Source organism: Suillus paluster (assembly GCF_016628075.1).
Source record: "Suillus paluster strain FC165 chromosome Unknown EDB91scaffold_38, whole genome shotgun sequence".
Lineage (NCBI taxonomy): Eukaryota > Fungi > Basidiomycota > Agaricomycetes > Boletales > Suillaceae > Suillus > Suillus paluster.
Window position 1 is genome coordinate 266,300 of NW_024537598.1, and position 17,787 is coordinate 284,086.

At 44.6% G+C, this 17,787-nt stretch overlaps 3 protein-coding genes across 3 annotated transcripts; 1 reads left to right on the top strand and 2 right to left on the bottom strand.

Annotated features, from left to right (window-relative positions):
* Positions 1-93: 93 nt before the first annotated feature.
* On the bottom strand, positions 94-370 carry EDB91DRAFT_1249984 (uncharacterized protein; the record flags this gene model as incomplete). Its single annotated transcript, XM_041323168.1, has 2 exons — positions 94-288; positions 341-370. The coding sequence occupies 2 exons, from the start codon at positions 368-370 to the stop codon at positions 94-96; spliced, it is 225 nt and encodes a 74-aa protein (XP_041175721.1).
* Positions 371-9,745: 9,375 nt separating this feature from the next.
* Positions 9,746-10,849, bottom strand: EDB91DRAFT_1238036 (isoprenoid synthase domain-containing protein; the record flags this gene model as incomplete). Its single annotated transcript, XM_041321659.1, has 4 exons — positions 9,746-10,010; positions 10,061-10,212; positions 10,268-10,750; positions 10,808-10,849. The coding sequence occupies 4 exons, from the start codon at positions 10,847-10,849 to the stop codon at positions 9,746-9,748; spliced, it is 942 nt and encodes a 313-aa protein (XP_041175722.1).
* A 1,852-nt stretch (positions 10,850-12,701) lies between these two features.
* Positions 12,702-13,465, top strand: EDB91DRAFT_501635 (uncharacterized protein). Its single transcript, XM_041327492.1, has 3 exons — positions 12,702-12,815; positions 12,872-13,104; positions 13,155-13,465. Exons 2-3 carry the CDS (start codon positions 13,031-13,033, stop codon positions 13,426-13,428), a joined length of 348 nt encoding a protein of 115 aa, XP_041175723.1. The 5' UTR covers positions 12,702-12,815; positions 12,872-13,030; the 3' UTR covers positions 13,429-13,465.
* The last annotated feature ends 4,322 nt before the right edge of the window (positions 13,466-17,787 follow it).

Here is a 17,787-nt window from a genome sequence, read left to right on the forward strand (position 1 = left end):
CCCCCTCAGGCTGAAACAAGATGAGAAAGATGTATGAAATGATGAACTGGGGGGCTTACTTGTGTCATTCCCGAAGTGATAGAATTGTCTGACTTAAGGTAGATAACCCTGGAAGTCTTCGTCCCCATCATTCGTTGTGGCAAAGCTATCCATTCCAGGAAGCACAGGTGGGACACTAAGTTGCAGGTCAAAGTCATACCACAGATCAATCTTGGCAGGTGTGTAGAATGCGTTCTCAAGCTGTTCAATGAAGCTAAGCCTATCAGACCCACCAGATTCATTCAGCTTCTGCAGCTTACCAGTAAAGTCAAAGGACTTCTTTGTATCATCAGTAACAAACCTCAATGATATGTGCCAAACTGGCGAGCATGTTAGGTACCGTGCTGGCTCAGGAGGCAGAGGTGTCGGGGCTTAGCTTCAGCTCTTGCGCTGCACCCTTAGCCGAGTACGTGCCCCGAATTTGGAGTGGGTCCAACGTTGTCCGATGATAGGACGAGTGAACCACTTAGGTCCGCTTTGAGGATTGGGAAGTAAGAGCTACTAGCAGCAGGCTGACTAGGAGTGGAGCGGAGAAGGCAGGGAGTGATGTGGAGGGTGGATAGGAGCAGGGGGAATGTAGGAGCGGGGAAGGCAGAGGATAATGCAGAGGATGGGAAAAGGGGCAAGGAAAATATTGATAGGGATGGAGAAATAAGAAGGACACTTAGAGCACAGCTCTAAGTTGAGGTGGAGGGTCAGAGGGTCGGAGGTGACAACAAGTTGAGACTTGTGTCCAGAGGAGGCAAGGTCCTACTGAGAATTCTCACAAGAGTTAACTGCGAGAAGACAAGTAATATTAAGACTGAGGAAAATATCTAAGTACATGATATGTTATATACTTCTATGTATGAGGCAGTGACCAGGATAACTATGTTGTAAAGCTATGTACCAAGGATATCATTTGTAAGTACTTACACAGGTGAAGACATGAGTTGGAGCGGATATCAATATGTACGTGTCGGATCAGTGATCGAGCGGTAATAGGAATTACCGGTGATCCGGAAGTAAGGGTCTATGTACTGAAGGGGAAAGTATATATCTAAAAGGGGAAAGAGGTCCAGTTGAATGGAGATGTTATGGAAGGGGACCGGTTGAGCGGTTGAGCAGAAATGTAGGAGCGGATGCAGATGATGATTGGACAGAGCGGAGGATGGATGGAGCGGAGGTGATCGGAAAGCGGAGCGGATATTGATATTAGAGCAGTCGGATCAGGTATATGACACTGACCAAAGAAGCAGCAAATTTGACATGGTCTGCCACCTTCAGGGATGTCCTCTTCAACCTCAACCACTTCTCCTAGCCCTGAAGTATAATCATCATTGTTGTTGTCATCAGCATCTTTCCACAACTGCAGTGCAACAGCCAAAAATGAGGATGGTGGAGGGACGTTGCTTGTGGATCCATTCTCTGGCCCATCACCATCATCCAACTCAGACTCAGACTTGTCCGTAAGCAGAGTGTCAATGTCAGCATTCATGACGAGCTCTTGATCTTCCATATGGCTACCAGTGGGATCACGGTCAGTGACTGTTTCTGGGTTACCAAATTCTGATGATTGTCCCTTGTCATCATCATCAGCCTGCTGCTTTCTTCCATGTTTGAGTGTTTCAGCATTGCTCTTGATATTGCTGGGGATGTATTGACAACTTAACAGATGGTTTGCCATTATTTCTACCTTGCCGGCAATATGAGGGACATTTTTGCATGCTGTTTGAGTAGGTTATTAATATACAATGTACATGCATATATGTAACATGCCAATTGGTGAAACTCACCTTCCTGCATCAAAATCATGGAAGATCTGACGGCCTGCAATATTCCATACGCAACAGCCAGCTGATCAGCATTCTCGAGCTCCTTGGCCTGCACCTTGACACAGTATTTACAGTGTGCCTGCCAGTGCACCTTATCAACCTTTGCAGCCTCATGTAAACAAGCAATATGAGCAAGAGGTTCAAGACGATGCTTATAGATAGCAATAGGAGGATTGTTTCACTTGTACTTTCAGATTTCTCTATTGTACCTATTTATACTACGTATATCTTTGTATCTCAGATAGTCCGCAACTCCACTACTTATCAGTGCACAGACCACTTTGCAGGTATGTCAGTTGATTACTAACTATTACCTCATGCAACAACACTCCCCCTCAATCAAGGGACATTCCAAGACTTTGTACAAGTCTTTCATGGTCTGGCTTTGGTAGCGGTTTTGTCAGTATGTCAGCTATCATATCTCTGGTAGGGCAATACACTTCATGAATCCTATGCTCATGAATTTTCTCCCTCACATAGTGACTTTTCACATCAAAATGTTTTGACTTTGCATGGTATTGTGGGTCTCGCATGATTGCCAATGCTGCCATGTTGTCTCCATATAAGGTAGTAGGGTTTATTTGTTTAAGCTTAATTCCTGGAATAGGTTATGAAGCCAAATGGCTTCACGCGCTGCATGTGCCATTGCAGTGTACTCAGCCTCTGTTGAGGACAATGAAACTGCATTTTGCTTTTTCGAACTCCAGGTAATTGCTCCCTTTCCTAATTTAAAGACATAGCCTGATATTGATATCCAATCCCTCGGATCATTGGCATAGTCTGTGTCCGACCAACCTTTGATCTGGACTTCTTTATCTATAGTGGTGCCTTAATATTTGATCCCAAGGCTCTGTGTACCAGACAAGTATCTTAGTACTCGTTTTGCTGCTGTCCAGTGTGCTAACCCCGGATTCAAAGTAAAAGAGCTTAGCCTCTGGATAGTGTATGCTATGTCTGGTCTCATTGCTACTGCCAAGTACATCAGAGATCCAATCAAGGATGCATAATTATTGTTACGGTTCCCCTCTTGGTCAGTCTCTTCTTTTTTGAGTACAATTTTGGGATCTAATGGCATTCCTACTGGATTAGATCCTTGGAGGCCATATTTTTGTAGGATAGACTCAATATACTTGGTCTGTGAGATTCAGATCGATTTATTTGATCGGTCTCTAGTTATCTCGATTCCTACTATCTTCTTTGGCTCTCCTAGGTCTGTAACATCAGGGATACCCTTAAGTTGAGTTTTAAGTTGGTTCATTAAGTCCGTATTGCTTGCGAATAACAGTAGATCATCTACCCACACGGTGATAATCTCCGTTTCATTCTGTGATTGTCTGACATATACAGTGGCTCAAAAAACTGTCCACATGTTTTTCACATTTTTCACTATCTATGATATTGTGTGAGAATATACAAATACCTCAAGGACATGCTGGTATCATATTGTAGCACCACTTCAGGGCTTTCAATTGAGCACTATGGCGTGGGAAGTGGTTGAGATATGGTTGAGATATGAGGCTTCCAAAATGATGACTCATGTGGACAGTTTTTTGACTCAAGTATTTTACAGTGATAATCAGGTATTCTAGTACTCTGTGTGACCTCCCTTGGCTTTAATTACTGCCTCTATCCTTCTAGGCATACTCTCAATCAATTTCTGGCAATATTCTGTTGCAATCCTTCCCCATTCCACTGCTACTCTCTCCCATAGCTCCCATACTCCTTTAGGGGGGTTTCAGAGGCTTGAAGCTTCTTCTTGAGTGTTCCCCAGAGATGTTCAATGACATTGACATCAGGGGACTGTTCTGGTCAGTCAAGAACATTGATATTATGTTCTTCAAACCATTTTCTGGCTCTCCTAGATGTGTGCTTGGGATCATTAGCCTGTTGGAAAATGATGTCTTCTTCATCAATCCCTGATTCAGCTATGCTAGGCAGCAAGTGGTCATTTAGAATGTCCACATACTGCTCAGCATCCATCCTCCCCTCAACTTCAGCAAGCATACCCACACCATTCCATCCAATACAGCCCTATACCATTAGAGAACCTCCTCCAAATTTGACAGTCTCACCAACCTCTCTGTCTGTTAGAGAATCTCCCTTCTTTTTCCATACATATACCTTCCCATCTGACCCAATCCTATTGATTTTGGTCTCATCTGACCATATAACATGCTTCCAGTGCTCTACAGTCCAGTTTTAATGGGCCAAGCCAAAGGTAGTCTTCTCTGCCTATGTTTGATAGAGAGAAGAGGCATTTCTTCTTTGTTACTGCCTTGAGATGAGCTGCCTTGAGAACATCCCTCACAGTTTGTGAAGAGACAGTGGTGGTGATGGTGGAATTGATATAATGGGTGGCTTGGACAGCATTATCAGCCTTTCCTGTAGTGATATGTTGAATAATAGCCCTCTTATTAGTAGAGGTGGACATCCTCCACAAGAGTTTTCCTTGTCCAGGTGGCTTTCTTTGATAAAATTGGCCAAAGTAGACTTGCATACTCCAGTTTTAGAGGAAATTTGATGAGCAGAGAGGCCAGAATAGGACAAAGAGAGGATATTATCCCTTTGAGCAGAGGAGATGGCTTTAATGGTGATTATGATCATGACACATGAAACATTCTGGTTTATATAGTTAGATATAGTTTCAAGAGTATGCCTAGAAGGATAGAGGCAGTAATTAAAGCCAAGGGAGGTCACACAGAGTACTAGAATACCTGATTATCACTGTAAAATACTTGAGTCAAAAAACTGTCCACATGAGTCATCATTTTGGAAGCCTCATATCTCAACCATATCTCAACCACTTCCCACGCCATAGTGCTCAATTGAAAGCCCTGAAGTGGTGCTACAATATGATACCAGCATGTCCTTGAGGTATTTGTATATTCTCACACAATATCATAGATAGTGAAAAATGTAAAAACATGTGGACAGTTTTTTGAGCCACTGTATGCATGGGTCGGACTTGGTACGTCTAAACCCTATGCTATTCAAACAACTATTGAGCTCAATGTTCCACTCTCTCCCCAATTGTTTTAGCCCATAAAGGGTTTTCTTAAGTCGACATACTCAGCCAGTACTGTTGTTGTACCCCTCCAGCTGTTCCATATATACCTCCTCTTTTAGCATGCCATTAAGGTATGCCCCCTTTACATCCATCTGCTCTATCTCCCAGTCAAGGATAGCAGCTGTGGACATTACTGATCGTATTGTTTCTAAACAGATGACCGGGGAGAACATATCTGTGTAGTCCATGCCAGGAATCTGTGAGTACCCCTTTGCTACTAGTCTAGCCTTATATTTGATAACTTCTCCTTCTTTATTGGTCTTTTTAACTAGAACCCACTTATTCCTGATGATCTTCTGATCTTTGGGAGGAGGTACCCATATCTTTTAATTGGGTGAGTTCATTGTTGATAGCTCCTTCCCACTTTTGCCAATCTACTGATGTCTTTGCATCTTTCAGTGTATGCAGCTCAGTAGGATCGAAACTTCCGTGTTCGACAATAGTAACCATGACTATGTCCGCTTCAGTTTGGGTAAGTTCAACCTCATCCTCATATCTGCTTTCACAGTCAAGGTAAGCCCATTCAATAGCCGGATCATTTAGTCTTCAATAGTCTTGTCTGACTATCTTTCTCTTTGTTCTCCTGGGCAGGTTACTATCAGCTTCGTCAGGTGAGTGCAACCTTTTACATTTATGAGAATCGCTTTTAGCGCTTCTTTGTGGTTCTATTTGATCATCACTCCCATCAGATCCTGATATTTTTACATCCTCATCTGCCATGCACTCATTTCGACTTAAGAGTGGTTTTTTAGGTGTCTGCGCATCAGCTCCTCCTGATGGCTGTGCGTCTGTACTCCCTATCTCCCCCTCATGCTGCACATCAGGCTCTTGTTGAGGGAGTTTCTCTTGTAGGAATCTATAGTTCCTACTCACTCAGACTTGACATGTCATGATGTCATAGTACCTCACCACCCTAGGTCCGTCTTCATATCCAACAAAGACATATTTCATTGACCACAGCTTCATTTTAGATGGCCTGCTTCCTTCCTGCAAAATATACACAGGTGAACCAAACTTATGGAGGTGAGATATGTCCAGCTTTTTACCACTCCATAATTGTTCAGGAGTAGCGCCTTCCAGCACTCATGTCAGTGCACAGTTTCTAAGGTAGGCAGCATGTGCTACCACCTCCGCCCATAGATATTCAGGTAAGTTTCTGGCTATTATTATTGCACCTGCTAATTCAGTCAAGGTTCGGTTGAATCTTTCAGACACGCCATTTTGCTGTGGCGAATATGGCACTGTTGTCTGAATTTCAATCCCTCTTTCCTTGCACCAGGTAAGTAGCTCGTTATTGATGTACTCTTTGCCATTATCAATGCAAACTTTCTTAGGTCTGTTCTCCCAGTGTCTCTCTAGGTAAGTAAGGTGTTGTTTCATTTTAGCGGTAGCTTCACTTTTATGTTTCAGAAACACAACACTACATCTTCATGAGTAGTCGTCTATGAAAGAAACATAATATTTTGCTCCACCAATTGACTGCACTCTCACTGGTCCCCAGAGGTCGCTGTGAGTCAGTTTCCCAGGTTTATCAGATCTCTTGCCTGTGCTGTCAGGAAATGGTTTATGTACCTGTTTGGCCTGTATACAGGCCTCACAGTCAATGATGGGTGAGTCCATTTTGACTTCTAACCCATCTACCATATTTTCCTGGCACAAATGTTTCAGCCCACTACATGCAATATGTCCATACCTTCGATGCCACGCCATCCAATCAGTCTTCAACCTCTCTTGTACAGTATGTACTCAGGTTTTTGGATACAATTGAGCCTGAGAATCTAACTTGTACAATCCTCTAGCCATTCAACCTTTAGCCATGGTATGTCCTCCCTTTCCTTTAAGGGTGACTTTACCACTTCCCATCTCAGTGCTTCCCCCTTCTCTATCTGGTCTTGTGACTGATATGAGATCATTGGTCACACTTGGTATGTACAGGACATTTTTAAACTTTGTTCTAGTTAGTTGATTGCTGATTGTACTAACAAGTTCAATTGTGCCTTTGCTGAGTGCATCAAGGGATTCATTCCCTATTCCCGTCACTCGGTGCCCTTTGAGCGGCACATAATCGGTCAGAGCCGATTGAATCTTCGTTATGTGTGCTGATGATGCAGAATTGGCAAACCACTTGTACCAGATAAGCTTCTCGTATTCATCATCTGTTACATTTACATTCTTGTTGACATTGGTTACATAGGCAACGTCTTCCATGGCACTATCCTCCTTCTGGAGCAATGTTTCTTGGACAAGCTTAGCCTTGTCTTTCTTCAAGCACTTCTTAGAAGAGGGGCCTTCACCTATCTTACCGCCACCCTTGCTCCAACAGTCATCTTTCACATGCCCAGGCTTACCACAGTTCAAACACTTTGTGGCTTTATGCCAACAGTCGTCCTCTGTGTGCCCAGATTTCTTGCATACCTTGCACTTCTTAAAGTTCCCTCTCTTTTCGAGTCTTTCGCTAAACTTCCTCTTCTTTGGTTCCTTTGTCACCATCTTACTCTCCATGAACTCATGTTCCAGTTCCTTCCAACGGTGATCTTCTTTATGGATCAACACAATAAACTCGTGTGACGTGATATTATCCTTTCCATAAATTACACAAAAAGTTTCCCAGCTCAGCAGCAATGATCCTAATAGGATAGTACAGAAGTCAAGATCAGTTACTGCACTTCCCATCAGGTGTAGATTCTCTTGGATTTGCTTGAGATCAACAATATGACCAGGTATGTCTGTGGTCTCGGTGTTACGGTTGTCTGTGACACCTTTCATTTTCCTTTTCACCTTTCACATCTTCACCTCTTCACATTGACACCATGTCACAGTGTCATCATTTCCTGATATCACCCTATCTAGGGTTACTCTCCGACTTCACCTTATCACAGGTGCACACCCCTATTCATTGATCTGAGATCAATCTCGATCTATCCTCGGCAAGTCCTCGGATATTACTTACATGCTGATACCTAGTGTATTCTCACAGACCCTTAACATGCATACACCATGTGTATTCCCATGGACACTTATCTATACTTATATGGACATATTACTTACTTACCCTTGACCCTGGACCCTGACTTACTATTGTATATAAGCAGGTCGTAGTCTCGATGATTCCTCATCTTGACCTACACTGGAATTACCCAGATACATCCTCTGACTACTAGTTAGACACTAGTGAATCCACCTTGATTCCTTTGACTTCTCTAGAGTGCCACCTCTAGTAGATTGATTGACTTAAAACCTCCTCTGATTACCATCAGCGTAACACTCAGAAGCACGGGTCTGATACAACTTATGCCTCCAAGTGTAAGCTCCTTGTTGACCTCACAATTCTTTCATGAGTTTCAACTGATCCCACATCTCTTTGGCTGTGTTAGCCCTGGCAAGGTGTACAAGTTGTGTATCACTTATGAGCAATACCAACACAGTTTTTGCCTTACAATCTTCTGAGTTCCACTTGGTGATGGCTGCTTTCTTTTCATCCGATACAGGATCAGGTCCCGCTTCTGGTTTAGGAATAGCATACCCATCCAGTTCTTTGTTATCAAGGATAGCTTGAACCTTCATCTTCCATGGGATCCAATTATGGTCCCCAAGATGTTCAATATGATAGAGCAATGATAACAACGGTTGTTTGTTGTCAGTCATAATGGTAGGTTTCAGTTAGATTTCATCTAATATATAGCTAAAATTTATTGTTTGCACACACCAGGGCTCATAACCTCATGTAAATGAGGGATATGAGTGAGAGGTTTGAGACAATGCTTATAGATAGCAATAGGAGGATTGTTTCACTTGTACTTTCGGATTTCTCCATTGTACCTATTTATACTATGTATATCTTCATATCTCAGATAGTCCACAACTCCACTACTTATCAGTGCACAGACCACATTGCAGGTATGTCAGTTGATTGCTAACTATTACCTTGTGCAACAACACAGCCCCTGATGAAAATGTTCCCATAGCCAGGACTTCTCCCTAGCCATCAGAGCAGCAAAGGAAGGTGATACAATTGCGGAAGAATTGAACAGAGGATCGACGATCATGATTAAAAATTGGCCAACCCCCAATTAACTCAAATAACTCCTGGTACATTAACCCTACTAACCCTATCTAAAAAACAGATCCATTTAACTAACCTCTTAACTGGTTATAACTGGGTTAAGTTATAACCCTTTTAACGGGTTAGTAACAACACTGGTGTAACTAAAGGGCTACTGTGGAGCTCTGGGAAGCTCTGTACAGAGCTGTACAGAGATGGGCCTGTCTGTGACAGTCTGTCTAGTGGAGACCAAGCTGTGGCTCTGGTGAACTGTACAACTCTGTACAGACCATTGTAGTTTACTGATGTACTTTTTGGGATCACAGCTCATCTTGACACCTAGGTTCGGACCCTTTGTTTCAGGCCAGAAAAGCCCTTTGGGCTTTCACCCAATCTCTCAAAGCCTTTCCTTCCCATCAGCAATGTTTGTGTACTCAGCTCCCCACACTATATCAGAATCATTTCACCAGTAGTCTCACTCGTTTCTCTCACCACAATATTACTTCTCTTCAAAGGCTACTGAGCATTGCAGCATATAGATAGAAAATAGTATTCAAATTCAACATAAATCTAGAACTTCGTAATGTCAAAAAATGCCCTTGAAAATTTCTCATAAGCTCCAGTAATATGTGAAGAAAAAAGAAGAGCAAGCGGGGTGGGGGAATGGTCAGGTAGCAAAGCACACAGGGTGCTGTACAACTGTACGATTGGCTACTGTATTAAGTGATCAACCTATAGAAGGCTTGAAAGTATCATAAGATGGGGCAATATCCATCAGGAAGACTATGTCTCCCACATGATCTCTTCCAGCTTGTACCTTCTCAAGGCAGCATGGAATTTCACATACCCATCAAAAAAACTGACGTAGGCCTCATAGGCCTCAGTTTGCGGTCTCAGGAATTCGAGGACATTATGATATGCCCGCACAGTTTTCTTGATGACTTCGTGCAGAGCGTCCTGTTTGGTGAGAGCACGAGAGGCAGCCATGAGCAACAGGTAGTTTGCGGTGTCGCCTTCAATTTCCTCTTTGTAGTAAGATAGTATATCGCTGAATAATGGGGTTAGGAAGATTTAACTGCAGATCATCCATGCACTTACTTTGTGTGATTTATGACAGTCATTAGATCCGGCATACATTGAACATATTTCTGAAGGGGGAGGGTGGAAGGGAAAATAAAGAATCCATATGCATCTGCTAGGCCCAACAGGAGCCTAGAATACTCTGGGTACAAGGGAGTCTGTGCAGAGATCTATGACGCCACGGATTAATCGGGGCAGTGGATATCATTCAGGGAAATACCGTACCTGCATATCCTTGGTCTCATTATCAAGCACGATCGAAGACATGAAGTTGAGTGAGGATGCGACAATCAAATTCAACACAGGCGGGGCATAAAGGCAAGCGATGTCCCACAAGAGCACATTGAGCGCATTCAGGACTGGATCACCCTGTGGTTGGGAGCTCGCAAACCGCTCGTTGAAACGGTACAGATGCACGAGGTCTTCTCCCCTTTCCATCAAGTCATCAATGGATGTGCTGATGGTAGTGAAGAGGCAGATCCACATCCTGATCGCGCAGTCAGGAAGGTGGGCGTAAGCGTTGGACATTATGGCTACTCCAACGCCCATGTACGGACGGATGGAATAGTTACCATCCATTGGAAAGCCACGGCTGATGGCTTCCTGGCAGCATTCAGAGTAGCATGCTTTGTTGATCGCAATGTCCATATATTGCAAGCCACAGCACTGAAGAAAATTGGTGATGGCTTGGCGGATGCTTGCTAGGACCTATATTCGCCATTAAAATTGGGACATGAAAGCGTGGCAGAGAAAATTGATACGTACGTCGTTATCGAGAGTAGATATGGACATGCTGTTGGATGACATTGTGAGTCACTGACAGAGACAGACCTAGGAGATTTAGTAAGAGAATGAGAGAAATGAGTTCCATGCACCTGGTAATTATATACTGGAGGTTATGACAGGTGATTAGTGACCTCTTTCCGAAACAGTAGGTCAGTGCCATGCCTGCAACAAGTTGATAATGGGCCAGGGTCCTCTTGCATAGCCATACCGGCAAGTGAGACTGCACAGATAACACGACCACAGAGCAATCATCGATCCCGTGCAGATCGCTAGAGGAACGGCAACTTCACACCTGATTATAGATAATGTCCTAACCCTTCGGAAGTTCGGAGCTGATGACCGGACGATCTGCTACCAAAGTCGGATCGAGTATGACGCCCAGGCAGCTTCGAAGCGCCTATGGATACAATGGTGGCATTGGTGGGGAGGTCCGGATCCTAGTAGTAGGTGAGCATGCGTCCTCTTGCATTTTGAGAAGATTGGTGAGCGGTAGTGCCATCAAGAGATTATGCGTGCCGCTGGAACCACAGGTGACCATGCCAGTGAGATCGTCAACTCTTTGTTGCAGTGCCTTCTGACGCCCAAGATTGTGATCCACAACGGCAAAAATGTTCTACAAGGAATGATGCGTATATATCGCAATGAAATGATTGCAAGATTTCTGTGCTATGTTGCAGGCAACGCGGCAGTTCTGCCAACCGGTTTGGCGCATGCTTAACCAATTGGACGAATGAAGACAATCCTTCTAGCCTAATAAATCTGTAAATTAGTGTAAACCCCAGAATGATCACCTGTGATCACATTCTTCGTCCAAGAATGACACGGGAGTCCGTGCTGGTGGCTTCCCAGTATTTGTCAACCCTAACGACTAACTTTGAGTGTCTTAGTGTGTAATAAAACCAGCTGCAAATGTGGAGGAGAATAAAGGGACCAGAATAACAAAGATCTCCCCGCGTCTCGTGGGATCCGACGGGTCATGGATGAAGTCAAGGTTTTGCGGAAAAAAAAATAACTGGAACCAAAGCTTGCATGTTCAGAGAAGCTGTCAATCAGAGGCATACTTGGCTCCTCTGCAGCCTAGCTAATCCATTACCCAGCATAAGCGGTTAAGTACTATTCAGTGTCCCCCGGTTCTGCCGTGTGGCAGAAGTTTGCTTGGAAGTGACGTTTTCCTAGTAGTACTACTAAGTAATAGCAAGGCCAGGTCGCTTCACACTAAATTTGAATCAAACTCCGTAAATTTCATTGAATTCAACTCCGCCCGAAGTTGTTCGTCAGTACAATTCGCGTCCACCTCGCGTGCGTGCTCCGCGTCCCATTGAATTCAACTCCGTCCGAAGTTGTTCGTCGTGCTTATACTGTACTTATCGTTTGATAAGCATATTGTTAGCATTCGGGTGTGAAGTTGCTGACTACCTTGAATTTTTTGTGCCACACAGGATCGACAGCTGATAGTCTCAAATTACCAGGTGCATGGAACTCATTCCGACCATTCTCTTACTAAATCTCCTAGGTCTGTCTGCCAGTGACTCACAATGTCATTCAACAACATGTCTACATCCACTCTTCGATAGCGACGTATGCGTCAATTTTCCTATGATAAAATAGCTCGTCTTTGGAATATTCACACAAATCTCCCAGTCGGTCCACCTCTCCAGCACGACGATTATGTGAGATGCGCTGTCTTTTCCTGCTGATAGGAAGCTGCTAGTCACCGGTTGCGACGACAAAAAATGCGTATATGTACGCGTGGGACGTCCGTGCCATCCTAAAAGAAACAGGCCTTGAACACCTACCCATCCCCGATGCGAGTGTTAATTTCATGACTCTTTAAGATCACACCAATCTCCCATTCGCAGGTTCTAATTGGAAATTACGGTACTACGTGACCTATTTTTTTCTGATCATTATTCTGGACTAATGCTACGCAGCTCGATGAGGTTCGGCTACCTCCAGGCTTTTCGATGACACACCAGGCCACATTTATGTGTCGTCATCAGCCAATTTTCGATCAGTTCTCATTCTGACCCTCTGTGCTATCAGTCCTCTGCTACGCGCGCTACTTATCCTTATCCCTCTACATGCCGCCAGTGGTGCTCCCACTCCCTCACCGGGTTCATGTCTACATACGCTCCCTGGTCGCCTTTCCTCACTCTTCCGCCACTCTCAACCAAACACTAATGGAGCAACCGCACTCCAGCAATGCCCAAAACGAAGCTACTTTCTCCCTTTGTGGCCCTCTTGTTGTCGATGTTGCTGCAATACGGGACAAACAGGTATATCTTTTTACTGAATGTGTTTCTGATTCCCAATTATTTCTGTGCAGGCATTGTTTGTTGCTCGGCGGCCAGGAACGAGATCATTACAAGGCGAAACAAGCACAGCTGAACCAAGGCCAATCACAACGCCCAGCCCAGCCATCGACATCACAAACTCAGCCTGCTGCTGCGACACCTCCTGATTCTGCTACTAGTACTACTATACCGGGTGCAGGCAAGCGCGCAGTCACGACCCCTCCCTGCTGTGGGCTCGTTTTGTGCTCTCGCTTCACTGTGCATCTCCTCCACACGCCCATGGTCATTGATACATATCCAGCATAATATTTTATCTTTGCTTCTGGTTCTTCTGTACTGTTATCCATTTGTCGATGCCTTTCGCTAGTCTATCAATCCGTCTATATAGGGAGATCATTCATTTCCACGAACCTCACAGATCTCGGGTTGGTTTCAAGTTTCAACACTATGGCATGAAGCAGCCTCGATTGTACTCTCAAGCGGCGTTTCAGCTGGTACTGCACAAAGGACATCTCGTGTACTGGTAAATCCTGCAGACGATATCGCCTGAAGTTCCTAAGAACCGTCAGCATGCTCCTAACGCACAATTACAGATGGACGTGGCAAAAGAAGCACCTGCCAATGTGGGTGACGACTCGGAGATAATACCAACAAACGAAAGGAGTCCTTACTGCACCTTGGCTCAAGCACAAGGCCCACCTGTACCTGCCCCTCCCGCTTAACGACTGACTCAAGCCCAATTAGCAAGTACTGCATATGGTACATTAATATTGGTATTTGACGCTCCTGTATAGTCTGTAACTGTTTTTGTCACAAATATTCATTTACGTGAATGTTCTCCGCAAATTGTGGCTCCAACTGATACCGTCGGTCTTCGACAACTGAATCGAAGTCTTAGACTAATAGTCCCTGGGTGGCACTGAAGCAGACGAGATCGCCCGGTATACAGACATAATCAAGCAAGGTCAAGCACACATTCTCTGGCCTCAGCGCCTTGGGCTGTAGCATCTCAGTCGGCTCAGCAAGACGTGTGTAGACATCATATTAGTGCGTTACCTTAATGCTTCCGCCAGACGAACCTATTTTGAACTTCCTGCTTTATGCGCTTGTTATACGCATATATCAAGTTCAGCCCCGTGGCGCGGAAGGAGCGACTGTCTTCCTTCTATTTGGTCCGCCTATGGATACTAGGTGTATCAAGGACCTTCGTGCTGTGCGAAAGGCGCTATCACATGACGGTATGGGTGCAACGCATCCTACTTGGTGGTTACAATAATATTAGCACGTCTTCCAGGCCACACTGTGATAATGATACAGAAAATACCTTTAAGTTATAGGAAAAGTGTGATACATTAATTACAATAATCCACAGGCACCTATAATCCATAGGACTGATATATCAGTGGAGGATCTGAGAAGCAAAAATATCCAGCACCGACCGCGGTTCTCGAGACCTGGTTCCTGGCTTCCTTTGATCGTATCAGGCTTTTCTTAATGGGCCGAACTTACTTCTTACAGAAGCACCATCTGGCCTGCCACGTGTTGACTCTTCAAGGTAAGCACTCTTCCAATATCTTCTTCACTCTGCTCACTCAAAACTATGCAGGAGCCTCGGAGGTGACGACTTTTATGAATGGAAAGAATTGCACTCAACCATGTGCATTCTTCCTTTCCCTCACGTATCACAGGTTCCTTGGCCCTCGCATGCTCCACACCTCTGGCATCATCACCACTCGTAGCATATGCAGCCAACAACTAAGGATGCGACATCGCGCCAATCATGATTTGCATGTCATGATCCAGTGTATGCGCAACTACATAGCCTCCCTTCTCGCTTTCACCACACACTCCAGGACCCTCCCTCTTGCAGGTAGCGATCTTCATCACTCATGAGCACGTTGTTCGGTGGTTGCTTCCTACCTCTTACTACATCTGTGCCCCCCAGAGCGCTTGGATGGAGGAGGGGGAAGAGGAGACGGTGGGTATACCCCAATCGGAAGGTAAACATCTCTGCTTTTTAATTTCTTTTCTGTGAGGTTGCTACGGCATACAATGTCTTTAAAATATTGTATTTAAACCGCAGATGCATATAACAAAATAACTGTGCAAAAGAGTGAGGCAAAGCATACAAATTTACACCATACTCGAGCTCGCCGTTGTAGACGACGAGCGCGAGCAGCGGTGTTATTGCCTAAATGAGTCTATCGCACCGACGTGACCACCAGCTTAAGAAGGACATAGATTAGCTTCTAGACGTCAGATTCCATCATAGATACATTCGATTGCAGGAACAGAACTAAATATACACCAGGGAGAATATATACTATACTCGGAAAATGACATGGTTTGACTATAGCAGGTAACGGACTGTAGTCTGTAGTAATTTGATGTATCACACCGCCCTGTGGCTCATGGTAAAATATGTATCACAGTTTTACTATAATTATAGGCAGTGATATATCAGTACCACAGGTACACATGCGTCTTCGAGTTGCCAGAGATACCACCAAGCCTCGTCCAACATCCACTCAAACAATTGCAACAAGCTTCAATATCTACTGAATGTAACATACGAGTCGTCTACTTGGAGTGAACACCATCATCGACGGAATGATCAAAGTTATCAATGATACTAAGTATCAAGGTTTACGAACTTCGCCGCAAACGCCCCGAATAATATACCTTCTATTAAAATAGAACGTGGATGGTCATTGGTAAAGGACTGTAAAGGCTCAGACAGCGCAATATGATGTATGCTAAGAGCGAATGGATCAGTTAGTATGTATAATATCTTGTACTGCATGAAGTGTTGCCACGTACCATCTGGTATATGTGCGAAGGTTTATCCACCCGTCTTCTTTTCTTCCTCGCCATCTTGGTCATCTCCGGAGAACTGCTCCTCGAAGATGCTCAAGTCAAACACCGACTTCTCCATGGAGCTGCGGTAGACATTCCGTCCAAAAATCAATGCATGACCTCAGGGGTCCTGTTTTACCGCATTTAAATTTAATCGCCAATACGTCTCACATATTCATTCGGCATGATCGACCCGAGCGGTCCAGCCGCCGGCGAAGATCTCATGGAGATTATACGGCGCATATGCGAACAGCATCGCACGACCGGTATCATAGTCGATATATCTATCATGACGGTTCTCTTGGGTAAAACATGCGCCAAAGTCCTGGCGAGGGTGATACCATCTGCTTGATCATGGCGCACGTTCGAGTAGTCAGATCGACTTGATTGTTTGCGCCCCGAAAGACCTTCGGCCACTTGGAAGTGTCACCCAAGGAAGTTCAGTCACAAAAGACAGTGGGTGACTTCCCGTAAGAATTTACAGAAACAAGCTTGTCTGTAAAAGTTTGACTGCTCGACATCGGCTAATTTACGGACAGAATCTGTAAACCGTAAGAACTCTGCTTAAGACGATGGACTGGGAACAATACCAATGATCCGGACAACAATTCCGTGAGCAAACCATCTAAAAAGAGTAAGAAAATTACCCGAATCAGACATTTCGTGCATTTACAGAGGGGTACCTACCCCTCCACAGATTGGCAAATTTACAGACAGGTGCGAGAGCAACGGTTTGACAGGCGTTGATAGCTACCTTCCAAATCCAGCGCGACTATTCGGCTAAACCATGAGGATTAACAGAAATTCGTCTGTAAAACTTCACGGGAAGTCACCCAGTGTTCCAACCCTCATCGGGGATCCCCCTGTCTCTCACAGGGATTCTCTCCGGTAGAATTCAACTCGCCGGTGAACATGGCGGTGAGAATGAGAGGAAGAATCTGTGCGCCGCCCCAGTCTATTAGCCCTAAGATCTTCGTGTTGTCGGTTAGATCAAAACAAGCATCGCGGAGTGCGAGGTCGGGATGGTATAAGACCAAGGGCGGGTACGACGATGGAGGAACGAAGTGAGGTATGAGCGACAAGGGAAGTTAGAAAACTTTTGAGCCTCGGATGTGTTCGGACTCCGAGAGCGATCGAGAAAGCTGGTCCGTCTTAAGCCTTGTTCATTGTGGCACAATCATCGACAAGCCCAGAGAGGTTAACCCATCGCAATTTGCGAAGTATAGAAATTGGCCGCTCAAGGTCTTTGGACGTCGATTGCTGCGTGCCACGAGATAGTTGTGATCAGTGAGGTTGAAACACTCTCAGAGACCATCCTCACTCTACCTAGTACCTGGTTAAGTCCTATGTGGTGAACTTCATTTTTTTTAAACAACAATCTTGTTTATTGTCGTCTTGGGGCATACCATATATAGTAATTCCACGTACCATAGATTCGCTACGCTCGTTTCTCTCTTTTCCCCAGTCTCTTTTACTGTCGACTGGGGTAAGTCATAGTCTAGCTACATACGCATTCATTACTGATGTACCCCAGGACTTACCAAGTCCCGTCTACTTAGACGCCTACCGTCTTTTAATTTATTCAGATCCTGAGAATCTACGTCGACATGTATCTTGGAGCTTCCGATCGAAGAGCTTAAGAAAGTTCAAGAATATTACTGTGGTAACTTGTAGATCTTGCACTTGATATCCCATTCTCGACGGAAAGATCTCTGTGTAGTTCCTACATGGTCTATTCACCCACTGGTGTCTTGCCTCGTAGCAACCTCGTAGACTACACTTACACCCTCTTCGAACTCATCCGAACCG

Coding starts and splice junctions, on each gene's coding strand:
- EDB91DRAFT_501635 (XM_041327492.1), top strand. CDS start 13,031: ATGCCCAAAACGAAGCTACTTTCTCCCTTTGTGGCCCTCTTGTTGTCG. Junction 13,105..13,154: donor CTGCAATACGGGACAAACAG/GTATATCTTTTT, acceptor ATTTCTGTGCAG/GCATTGTTTGTTGCTCGGCG.